Below are 12,776 nucleotides of genomic sequence, written 5' to 3'. Positions count from 1 at the left end.
ACCTTTTTTGTAATTAAAATATAAGTTTTCTCTTTAAAAACGAATTTCAATTTTTCAAATATTCATCTGGCGCAGTCAGTAGGATTCGCGAAGTCGTGAAAATACTGTTACAGTTAAATTTCGGAACCTCAACGTTTCAATGTTTTATCGGGAATTTAAAGATTTTACCCATGTGAGGACTTTACGTCACCTTTTGTCAACTTCCAGCTACCGATTCTTTGGAGAAACAGAAACTCGAAGAAGAAACTGGTATCTACAACCATCGATACTCTGATGATGGTGAGCGTTATGACAATGCAATTAAACCTTGCAGAAATAAAACTCAAAGATCTATACGAAATTAACAGAATTGTCAAACAGTTAAAACCCATTGAGGAGAAGAATGTTAATTACAAAATACTAACCATATCGACAATTTCGACAATTATTTTATTTGCAATAATATTAGCTTACTACTTATCAAAAAGAAGACGTAGCAATACGAAATCCACCAAAGAAAAGGAATTAGATTTAGAAAATAATTCCATTGGTTTTTTGTTAATTAACTATTGAAGATGATATATTCTGTTTTATTTTATGTCTAGCTCTTGTAGGAAAAACACCTTTTTTGCAATTAAAATATAAGTTTTCTCTTTAAAAACGAATTTCAATTTTTCAAATATTCATCTGGCGCAGTCAGTAGCATTCGCGAAGTCGTGAAAATACTGTAAATTCGATATTGTCGTTAAACAGAATAAGATTAAAAGTATTGTAAAAAAAGAAGAGTAAGAAAATGTTTTTTTTTGTTTAAATGCTAGTAAATATATTACGGTAACAGAGTTATTATTTTTTTTATACCCAAATCTAGTAAATCCTATAAAAATCTGAAAATAGAAAAAAAAGATCGCGGCAGTTACGAGCTGAGAATTTGTAAACACCTATAAAATATAATATGACACCTTACTTAGAATTCTTCACTTTTTGTTAACCGTTCGAAATGTTATTTTCAGTTTTAGTTTCTGTCTAGCTCTTGTAGTAAAAACACCTTTTTTGCAATTAAAATTTAAGTTTTCTCTTTAAAAACGAATTTCAATTTTTCAAATATTCATCTGGCGCAGTCAGTAGCATTCGCGAAGTCGTGAAAATACTGTAAATTCGATATTGCCGTTAAACAGAATAAGATTAAAAGTATTGTAAAACAAGAAGAGTAAGAAAATGTTTTTGTTGTTTAACTGCTAGTAAATATATTACGGTAACAGAGTTATTATTTTTTTTATACCCAAATCTAGTAAATCCTATAAAAATCTGAAAATAGAAAAAAAAGATCGCGGCAGTTACGAGCTGAGAATTTGCTAACACCTATAAAATATAATATGACACCTTACTTAGAATTCTTCACTTTTTGTTAACTGTTCGAGATGTTATTTTCAGTTTTAGTTTCTGTCTAGCTCTTGTAGTAAAAACATCTTTTTTGCAATTAAAATATAAGTTTTCTCTTTAAAAACGAATTTCAATTTTTCAAATATTCATCTGGCGCAGTCAGTAGGAATCGCGAAGTCGTGAAAATACTGTAAATTCGATATTGTCGTTAAACAGAATAAGATTAAAAGTATTGTAAAAAAAGAAGAGTAAGAAAATGTTTTTGTTGTTTAAATGCTAGTAAATATATTACGGTAACAGACTTATTATTTTTTTTATACCCAAATCTAGTAAATCCTATAAAAATCTGAAAATAGAAAAAAAAGATCGCGGCAGTTACGAGCTGAGAATTTGCTAACACCTATAAAATATAATATGACACCTTACTTAGAATTCTTCACTTTTTGTTAACCGTTCGAGATGTTATTTTCAGTTTTAGTTTCTGTCTAGCTCTTGTAGTAAAAACACCTTTTTTGCAATTAAAATTTAAGTTTTCTCTTTAAAAACGAATTTCAATTTTTCAAATATTCATATGGCGCAGTCAGTAGCATTCGCGAAGTCGTGAAAATACTGTAAATTCGATATTGCCGTTAAACAGAATAAGATTAAAAGTATTGTAAAACAAGAAGAGTAAGAAAATGTTTTTGTTGTTTAACTGCTAGTAAATATATTACGGTAACAGAGTTATTATTTTTTTTATACCCAAATCTAGTAAATCCTATAAAAATCTGAAAATAGAAAAAAAAGATCGCGGCAGTTACGAGCTGAGAATTTGCTAACACCTATAAAATATAATATGACACCTTACTTAGAATTCTTCACTTTTTGTTAACTGTTCGAGATGTTATTTTCAGTTTTAGTTTCTGTCTAGCTCTTGTAGTAAAAACATCTTTTTTGCAATTAAAATATAAGTTTTCTCTTTAAAAACGAATTTCAATTTTTCAAATATTCATCTGGCGCAGTCAGTAGGAATCGCGAAGTCGTGAAAATACTGTAAATTCGATATTGTCGTTAAACAGAATAAGATTAAAAGTATTGTAAAAAAAGAAGAGTAAGAAAATGTTTTTGTTGTTTAAATGCTAGTAAATATATTACGGTAACAGACTTATTATTTTTTTTATACCCAAATCTAGTAAATCCTATAAAAATCTGAAAATAGAAAAAAAAGATCGCGGCAGTTACGAGCTGAGAATTTGCTAACACCTATAAAATATAATATGACACCTTACTTAGAATTCTTCACTTTTTGTTAACCGTTCGAGATGTTATTTTCAGTTTTAGTTTCTGTCTAGCTCTTGTAGTAAAAACACCTTTTTTGCAATTAAAATTTAAGTTTTCTCTTTAAAAACGAATTTCAATTTTTCAAATATTCATATGGCGCAGTCAGTAGCATTCGCGAAGTCGTGAAAATACTGTAAATTCGATATTGCCGTTAAACAGAATAAGATTAAAAGTATTGTAAAAAAAGAAGAGTAAGACAATGTTTTTGTTGTTTAAATGCTAGTAAATATATTACGGTAACAGACTTATTATTTTTTTTATACCCAAATCTAGTAAATCCTATAAAAATCTGAAAATAGAAAAAAAAGATCGCGGCAGTTACGAGCTGAGAATTTGCTAACACCTATAAAATATAATATGACACCTTACTTAGAATTGTTCACTTTTTGTTAACTGTTCGAGATGTTATTTTCAGTTTCTGTCTAGCTCTTGTAGTAAAAACACCTTTTTTGTAATCTAGATTTATTCTTATGATTTTATGCAACGAATTTTAGAATGACCTACTGACATTGACGATAATCATTATTATGTGTTTATAAATACTGAAAAATATATTAGTATCTATAATTTTAAATAAATGATTAATTTTTTTTTGAAATACTTAACGAAATTTTCATATGAACGCTTATGATATCTATTATTTACATCTTGTCGTAGGAGCACAGAATTTTTGCCAAAAATATTTCACTTTGTTTACAGTATGTTCATACGTAATATCCCTGTTTATATATAACGCTACGCTCTGTTAAACAAGGGTAATACGAATCACGATTACAGATTGATTAACTAGTACATAAGAAACATTTCAAAAAATAAAAAGTTGAATCATTTATGTTAACGCTATTAAGTATAAGTAAAAAATGATTGTATAGTTTGAAGGCATCAAAAAATAGCATAAACAACAATTAACTTACAATATATATACTTTGGTCTACGTCTTAAGCTAAAATATTATACGAGAGCTAGTCAAAAAGTCTATTCTAATGTCTGCATGCGTGGCTTCTCAATCGGCGTTCAATTATCTCAATGAGAAACATGTTAGATGGAATATTCCCTCTGGAAATGGTGAATTCTATGTAAAACTCGTCGAAACTAACGTTTGAAATGGAGATAAGTATAAACGTTAGTTTAGTTAGTTACTTTCTCAATAGCTTTTAAATAGTATGTGATCTAGTGCGGTACGAAATTAGTTTTAACAACAAAACTGAGTTTTTATATATATAATACTGTAAAGTTTCTCATGTAAGCTTCGTGGACAAAATTGAGCTACTAACACAGTAACTTCACTATCACCCAAATCGTCTAGTATTGTTTGCTATATATCTTCAATAATTAAATTAATTACTCTACGGAGAAGTCCAGGGTATTGTAGTGCTTTCTGTGTCTAGTTACAGATAATTTTTTCTTGTAGAATATCTAGAATGGTTCAGTGGTTATCCAATGAATGGAGGTTTTGCAGGTTTGCTGCGGTTTCTTTGATAAACTCGTTCAACGGCCAAATGGGCGACGTTATCAAAAAATGTAACCGCAGTTATACCCATCCATCCGTCTACTCTAAAAATCACCCAACAACGCTATGTTGGTACATAGCAAGCACAGACACGAAGCGGACACTATCCCAATAAAATTATTTCCAATCCCCAAACATTGACAGCCCACGAATTCAGCAAATTTAAAAATAGTGTTGGACAGATGTTTTTGATAAATCGTTTTATCGAATGAGCCAACTGTTTAAAATTCAAGAAAGATATTTTGAAAAATATACAGGGTGTTACGTAATAGCATTCTAATTTCTTGGGAAATGATTCTATAGGTAAATATAAGGAAAAAAGTTGGTATAACAAAACTTTCGCCCGAATTCCTAATCCACCAATAATAGGAAGCCATATTGAATGTCTCGGGTCTGAAATTTTCATGCAAATTTGTTTGGTCTATACGTATTTTGGCCTGAAAAATTGAACAAAACAGGTTTCAGATCTATAACTGTAATATTTTTTACGTTAACTGAAGTAAAATACAAAATACACTTTTTTACGTTTGGACTGAAATAACTTCGTTAAATGCCCAATAAATGTATTAAACTTTCAAATAAACTTTACAGAAAATTTAATTTTGAAGAGAATGATGTTTACAACCTCATTAAAAAGTGAATGCAAGTTGAAAATATCTTTATTTTACTGAATGAAAATCAAAACAAAAATGAGCAAATTGTGTGTTCAGAATTGAATTTTCTGTAAGTTTTATTTGAAAGTTTAATGCATTTATCGGGCATTTGAGAAGTTATTTTACTCCAAACGTAAAGAAAGTGTATTTTGGAAATGAGTTTTTTGTATTTTACGTCAGTTAACGTAGAAACTATTACAGTTATAGATGTATTCAATTTTTCAGGTCAAAATATGTATAGACCAAACAAATTTGCTGACAATTTCAGACCCGAGACATTCAATACGGCTTCCTATTATTGTGTTATACCCCGAAACACCCCATATAATAAAATTTTACAAAATAATCGCTTAGTGTTGGATTATCCAAAGATGTTTAAATGGATCTTGTGTGTCAAGGAATCTAAAAGTCGGTTAGGGACTCACAAACTTTGTTATATAATGTTCACGATATAAATACATATAGACACAGCACTAAAAATTTCGTATGTAAAAAGAAAATCCTTTTTAAATTGAATTAAGCTATTTAATTTAAATAATCAAACAATTGAAACTTATTGAAGTGTATTTCATAAAGAGTCTGTAAGTACCCTTTCAACTATTAAAACGAGAAGATAAAAACTTACTACTGTCTTTGAAAACACTTGAACACAAGCCAAACTCGTAATTAATCTATTGTGATAAACTGCATGCCAATAATATTGTTCCAATTTTCCGCTTTAAGTAGACAAAAACCGCTCGCGCGAACAACCGCTTCGAACTGTTCCTATTTCAACTAATATTAACTGTTTCACTGAATCTAACAAGTTTCTAACACAATTTTGTGATATTTGGCAGCTTACACTGCACCTGTATGCGAGTGGATGTTTTCAAATATTTTTATTTTTACTTTCTGGCTCAGTCATAGACGTACGCGATTTATTGGTTAGAGTAATTTTGACCAGCCACGCTCAAATTTTACAATTTTTTATAAAAAATTCACCCAACGGCTAAACTGTATACCTAAGTAAATAAAAAACTAAAATATGATTTTACAATATAAAAATAAAACATAATAAACAAGGGTTTATTTAATTTAGTTTTTTTTATATTTTTCTGAGGAATGAATTGCTTTTAACAAATTTTTGTTTTCCTATATATTTTCGTAGCATTCCATACAGGTTGCATTTAAATTATTTTGCGAAGAAATGCTTATTACCTTTGGTGATCATTGTCCTTCGTAGGCAACCGTGAAAAATTGGACTGCAAACGAGGTAAATTTTCCATTGAAGATGATGACCGATCGGGAAGGCCAGTTTCTGTGCCAGTCCCCGAAAATATCGATGCAGTTCATGACATGATTCTATCAGACCGTCGAATTGAGCTAAAACGAATATCTAAAGCACTGAATATTTCAAAGCAACGCGTTCATCATATAGTTCACGTCATTGTCACGGAAAAAAGAAAAATTGCTGCAAAATGGATCTCCAAATGTTTGAATTTTGACCAAAAGCGTGCAAGGGTAGAAGCATGGATGAGACTTGGGTACATTTCTACGATCCAGAAACAAAGCAACAATCGATGGAGTGACGACACTCTGGTTCTCCAAGACCTAAGAAGTTTCGTGACCAAAAATCTTCTGGAAAAGTTCTTGTCTCAGTTTTTTGAGATTGCCATGGATAAAGCATGATTGATGTTTTGGATAAGAGTAGAACAATAACTGGAGATCACTCTTCGACATTACTGACCACTCTATGGGAAAAAATTATAGAGGAAAGCTATCCAAAGGTGTTTTGTTTTTGCAGGACAACGCCCCTGCACACCAATCTCGTGTTGCCGTGCAAAAAATTCGTGATTTAGGGTTTGAATTGCTAGAACACCCCCCCTTATTCACCAGATTTGACTCCGTCCGACTATCATCTCTTTCCTCGACTGAAAAAAAGTTTAAAATGTCGTAAATGTTCTTCCAGCGAGAAGGTAACAAAAGCTGTGGACGTTTGGTTTGCAGAGCAAGAAGAAACATTTTTTTTGAAAGGTCTAGAGACGTTGCAGGTTCGCTGTAATAAATGTATCCAATTAAGAGGAGAATATGTTGAGTAATAAAATATTTTGACATTGAAATTTTGTTTGTCTTAGAATTTTTCAATATATCCTCGTATATTTCACTGGGATCAATATCATTACTTTCTTTATTAAATGTATATTTTGATTTTAAATCATCATTAAGTACGCGCTTTCGTCGTTTTGCCGCCATGATAATAATAAGGTCCTGCTCATGCGACACCTCCCGATATCATAAGGAATTATCAGGGTTGCCAATTCTAATTTTATTATTTTTGTTTCAATATTTTCTAATCTAAAAACAGTACTTTTCGTGTACTGGTTTTGTTTAATGACTAACCCGATTGCAAACTAGTTTCAATGTGCGGCTCCCCGCCGTTATACGTTGCCGAGATTACCAAACCGTTGCAAGTTCAACTGGTTTGCAATATTTGTTTCAAAACAGTTGCATCATGGGCAGCCGGCCCTCTTGTGGGTCCACTTCTACTGATTCTCATCTCAATCGAAGCAACTTAGACCAATTTTTATTTGAGAATGTTGGACATAAGTCACTGTAAACAGCTCCCATTTTTCACACCAACAATTCATTATTTTATCCATTTCAGTTGTTTAGATGAGTAAAATTCGCCGGCTTCTTGTTTAGCATGTTGCACTTTGTTCTTTGTAATTTGTACTATAGGTCTCATTACCAATTGTCCTCTCTTTCCTCATTTCAGTCCATTATTGTCCATATTTCTATTTGGAGAACCATTACGTTCTTTATACATTTTTTATACTATCTCTTTTGCTATTAACTGTAATATCTAATCTGTCCTCCATTCCTATTTATGCTATTTCTTTTTTTTTTTTTCTCAATAATAGTTTGGTTCAATTATTGTTATTTCAAGTTTTTTAATCTTTTTTTTATAAATGTATCGTTTTCAGGTATCTATATTAGCAAGTCGAAAATTATAATTTGACTAAAAATAGAGAGAAATTCAATTTGAGGCATTTTTCAAAATAGACTGAAATGTCGAGTCGTTCGAGTTCTACTATAATAAAATGAAGCAAAACAAGTTGCAACGTTGTGTAAAGCTTGTTAAAACTTGTCACTGACGCGTACATAAATATTTTTGAGAACACGCTTTATCTACTAAATGAGGTAAAGAACTGATGGATTGCACTATGTATATTCAACGTCGACAAAAAATTATGGATCGACAAAAGGGTTAAAAAATTTCATTTCAACTTGTAATTGGTTGATTCTCTAAAATTTTAGATAATGTTCAGTTCAGAAGTGAAAAAAACAAAACTATTAAAAACATATTTAAAATATATTTAAAATTAATCTTTATAAAAAGTACGGTGTGACATTTCTACTAGGTATAACTCTTTCTGAATCCGGTACGGCATGAAACAATTTCGCTTCTCCCTTGTCTGGCGTGGTGAATTCCAAAATACTTGCTATGTTTCCGCAGCGATAACAATAATTCGGTGCTGACCATACTGTTACCAGTTTATCATCAAACATGTATTTATAACCTAAAAAAATATTTAACTAAACAACGGTTATCTTATAAAAAAAAAATAACAATCAGGTATTCTAATTATATGTCGGTTTTTCATTATGGAGTCTGAGAGCAAACAGGATCCACATAGTACTGGAAAACGTGGCGGAAAAAGCATCACTCGGAATGTTCAAAGACGGAATCACTGAAGGAAAACTGTCCTTGAAAAATGATCAAACCTGGGACATGCTTCAAAAGGAAAACTCCTATAAATTATCCCTTATGACAAAAAAATGAAAAATTATTTACAAGATTTCTACAATGTTATACTTTTACGTCCTTTGAAAATTATGTTAAAATTTTTTAATTACACTGGAAATTTGTTGAATTGAAATGGAAAATTAGATTGTTTTTAGTTTTTTTGTCATATCTCAGTTAATTTTCAAAGAAATTAGTCACTCAAAACGAAATTTTATAAGTTTATAAACGTTTCAAATTTCTTTAACCCTCTATTTTTTAAAGGACAACATGTAAAGGATTCCAAAATGATATCAGTTATACGTTAGGGTATGATTAGTATTATTTCAGAATTACAAAAAATTTAAAAAAAGAAAAATACTTGTTAAAAAAAATACTTACTTTTTGTTCCATATCAGTTTTAATGTATATCTTATTTATTTTTAGAAATTTTGAAAAAAAGAAATTTTTAAAAATTTCAAACATTTTTTCGAAAAATTAGGCATTCTAAATCGTTCAAAATTTTTATTAGTAAGTAAACAAAGTAAATCATCACTGCATTACATCTTTATTGCAATTTAGGTACTATTGCTAACGGTGAAATTGAGTTTTTTTTACAATAAAAATATAAATCAATTTTCTTTCGGCTATAAATTTCTTAGTTTTTATGTTAGAGAGTTCCATTAACTCTCATTTTGAATCTTGTTAAAAATACTTTGAAAAATATTATATGCAATTACCACAAAAATTGACCGTTTTTACGTTAAATTAAGAAACATTTTCTTTCGATGAAAATATTCAACTTTCAATAAATCATAACTGGGTTTGTATATGCCTTTAGCAAATTAAAAAAAAAATACAAATCTCTTTATTATTTCATAAGCTTCATTTTTAATTCTCACACTTTTTCTGATGTAATCAAAATTTATTGTTAAACAATATCTACCTTCATGTACTAACTGATGAGCCCTGCAAATTAATGTTAAGGCATTTATTTTCATAAAATCATGAGTAACTTTGGCTCCAAATAAGTAACCTGCACCTCTGGGGCTTGTCGACCTAAAATATAAATTTGTATTATTGAGATTGCTTCAAAAAAAAGAAAGAAATTATTAGTAAGTAGCGAATAGTTGAAGCATTTTGATAGGTAGATAATTCAAACAAAAAGTCTAAGGTTTAAGAAATAAGAAATTTATAATAGATACTTTTGACTTTAATTATATATTTTTTTTCAAATTATTCATCAATTTAAAAAAATATGCTGACAATTTAATATGAGTATAAATTTATGAAAACTTATTTTTACTTCCTATGTTTAACATAGTGAAATTAATGCATTAAGCAATATAAGCTTCTTTATTAATAATATATATTCAATATAGTAGATTTACCAGTTATCTATTTCCTCTGGATCTGACCATACTAAATCACAGAATGCTCCTTTATGAGGTATTTCTTGATTCCTTTCCAAAATTCTAATTTGATCTAAAGTTTTAATATCTGGACTTAATCCACCATGTACACACAATATTTTTTCATCTATAATCTACAAAATATGAATTAAGACAAAAATTCTACCTCTAGGATACTTAATAATTATTAGATATAAATTAATAGTATAGAAAAGTAAATGCAATATATTTACCCAAATGTCAGAAACAATTTAATTTTTAGAAATCTTGTCAAAAAATTGACATTTTGATTTAATCAAATTATATTATTTTTTAATTCTAGTGTATAGTTATCATGAAAAAGCAAAAAATGCATTTTTTTTAAAAAGTCTCGCAAATTAAACCTATTTGGCTTCTGTCGTTTCTCTGAAGAAGGATACACAAACACTGGTATGCTGACTTATTGGCTTCAAATTTGACATGTCACGCACATGAAGTCACGCTGGAATCAGAATGTTTTCTTGGCCATTCAAATTACATTAAAGTTATATATATTTATCGGATGATATTTCTTTGTACTTATCGGCTTAGTCAGTATTCAAGACTATTGTAGAATTGTCAAACTGTTACTTTTATAAGATTGAACTTTCTATTATAAAATCATAATGCTATGGTGGGGAAGATTGGTTTTCCATTAATGCATAAAAAATATAAAACACAAATATGGTATCAAACTGTATGAACTATGCAAGTCCGATAGTCTGGTTATGAAAATAAAAGATTTACAGCAGAAAATCTGAGAAAATTAACAGTAGTTAGGAAATTCCAAAATATTTTTGGCAGCAAAATGGTCCTGTTACATGCAAATGGAAAAGCAAATGAGATGATCTTAGCATTTCAAACAGGCATGCTGTTGAAATGGAAAAATTTCTATGAATCCAAATATAATTCGAGATTACAATAATGAAATATCTGGCATTAACATTTCAGATCAAAATCTTTCCTATGTCTGAGAAACACTATTAGATGACCCAAAAGGTTTAAAAATTTTTCAAAAAGTAACTTCTAAAATAAAACTACCAGCTCTCGGTGTGGAGGATGGTCTTCTATTTTTTTATTTGTTTTTCAATAAATGTTTTGTTAATGCATGTAAGCATTGATTTTTGTACTTTCCCCAATACTTTGATATACTAAGAATTTAATTGTAATTACACAAAATTACACAGTACTAGATAACTCATAGTTGAAGTCCAAGAAAAGAACACAATCTACGAGTTTCCCATAATTTGCAGTCAACGTGTTAACTCTTAAAGATATAAGTACAAACTGATGGAATAAAGCACTAATTTTGGTAATAAACATGAAGAATACAATGAAAATAAAAAAAAAAACTTTTAAAACTTTTGTATAAATTTGATGAAATCAGTTTTTATTCTATTATCAACAATTATTTTATATCAGTTTAATTATTTTAAAAACTTACTGCAGCAATAGTTAGTAGATCAAAAACTCCACAACAATATTTCCAAGCATTAACATTTCCATACTTAGTCATGCACTCATCATAAAAACCATAAACTTGTGTAATCTGCCTACTTTCATGATTGCCTCTTAACAAAGTTATTTTATTTGGATATTTAGCTTTGAGTGTAAGAAGTCTTGTAAATGTTTCCAGGCTGTAGTAGCCTCTATCAACAAAATCGCCTAGAAAAATGTAATTTGTATCAGGAACTTGTCCACCTTTCCGAAATAACTTTTCGAGATCATAAAACTGGAAGAAAAAAAAAACATTAAATATCAAAACACCCAGAAAATTTTCTTCTAACCTGTCCATGTATATCTCCACAAACGGTAACAGGAGTGGATACGGGTTGAACATTTGATTCTTCTAATAAAATACTGCACACGATATCACATAACTTTTTTAAGTCGTTTTCTGGTAAATACTTGCACTGTTTTGCAATTTCTATCCAATTATCAAGTTCAGAAGACATTGTTGCTTCTGGTTCTGGTTATATTAACTGTCACTTACAAAAACTATTGCATTGACGGTTACTTGTTATAAATGTCATTTAAGAAATTTGACATTAGGCGCGCTCTAAATATAAAAAGAAGAGCTCTCTCATTGTAAATATACGGTATCAGTATATTTTAATCTGAATATGTGAAAGAAATTGCTACTTTCTTGTTTGTTATTTTTAGTTATATGTGTATGTTATATGTATACTGCATTTACTATCATTTATATAAAAATAGCTTGATTCATTGGTCTAATAATAATCTATTTCGCTTTATTTTCTCTAGTCATCCTAGAAATAGGCAAGAGTGTTCTTTTAGGGAGTCAGAACCTCTGAATTCCTATAATAGGATTTTTTTCATAATGTTCAATATTATGCTATTACGTACTCAGTTAGAGTTCGGGAAAGTATACATTACAACACAAGGCTGGAAAGGTTATTTTATCGAACTGAAATAGAGCTCCCAAACAATGTATATCGAAGCAAAATATAATAAAGTTACTTATAAAAATTTATGGTAATACTACTATTTAAAATATGGTATATAGAGTGCGATTTATTTTTAATTAAGTAAAAATAATGGTATGAAATAAAATATGTTGTTAAAGAACTGATATAGTAATTTTAGGATTTATAACAATAGGTATACCATTTTTTCGACCTTGTAACATAAATAATTATTGGAATTACAAAATGAATAGTCATATCTCCCTTTTATGCGAGTTCATAAAAATCGAAAACTATTTCTGAAAATGTCCGTTC

General features: G+C 29.3%; 2 protein-coding genes across 3 annotated transcripts in view; both read right to left on the bottom strand.

The window, feature by feature from the left end:
• Positions 1-5,632, bottom strand: part of LOC130449497 (uncharacterized) — a 112,572-nt gene extending 106,940 nt beyond the window's left edge. Inside the window, exon 1 of one of the 2 annotated variants that reach the window (XM_056787350.1) lies at positions 5,468-5,632. The gene's annotated coding sequence lies outside the window, so the exon portion shown is untranslated. The remainder of the gene's footprint in view (positions 1-5,467) is intronic. The other variant, XM_056787351.1, reaches the window with a different exon arrangement.
• A 2,543-nt stretch (positions 5,633-8,175) lies between these two features.
• On the bottom strand, positions 8,176-12,066 carry LOC130449276 (serine/threonine-protein phosphatase 6 catalytic subunit). The gene is made up of 5 exons (XM_056786991.1): positions 11,823-12,066; positions 11,480-11,767; positions 9,997-10,151; positions 9,552-9,664; positions 8,176-8,402 (listed from the first exon to the last, which is right to left on the bottom strand). The coding sequence occupies exons 1-5, from the start codon at positions 11,988-11,990 to the stop codon at positions 8,212-8,214; spliced, it is 915 nt and encodes a 304-aa protein (XP_056642969.1). The 5' UTR covers positions 11,991-12,066; the 3' UTR covers positions 8,176-8,211.
• Between the last annotated feature and the right edge of the window lie 710 nt (positions 12,067-12,776).

Source organism: Diorhabda sublineata, chromosome 10 (genome assembly GCF_026230105.1).
Source record: "Diorhabda sublineata isolate icDioSubl1.1 chromosome 10, icDioSubl1.1, whole genome shotgun sequence".
Taxonomy (NCBI): domain Eukaryota; kingdom Metazoa; phylum Arthropoda; class Insecta; order Coleoptera; family Chrysomelidae; genus Diorhabda; species Diorhabda sublineata.
This window is presented reverse-complemented; position numbering and strand designations above follow the sequence as displayed.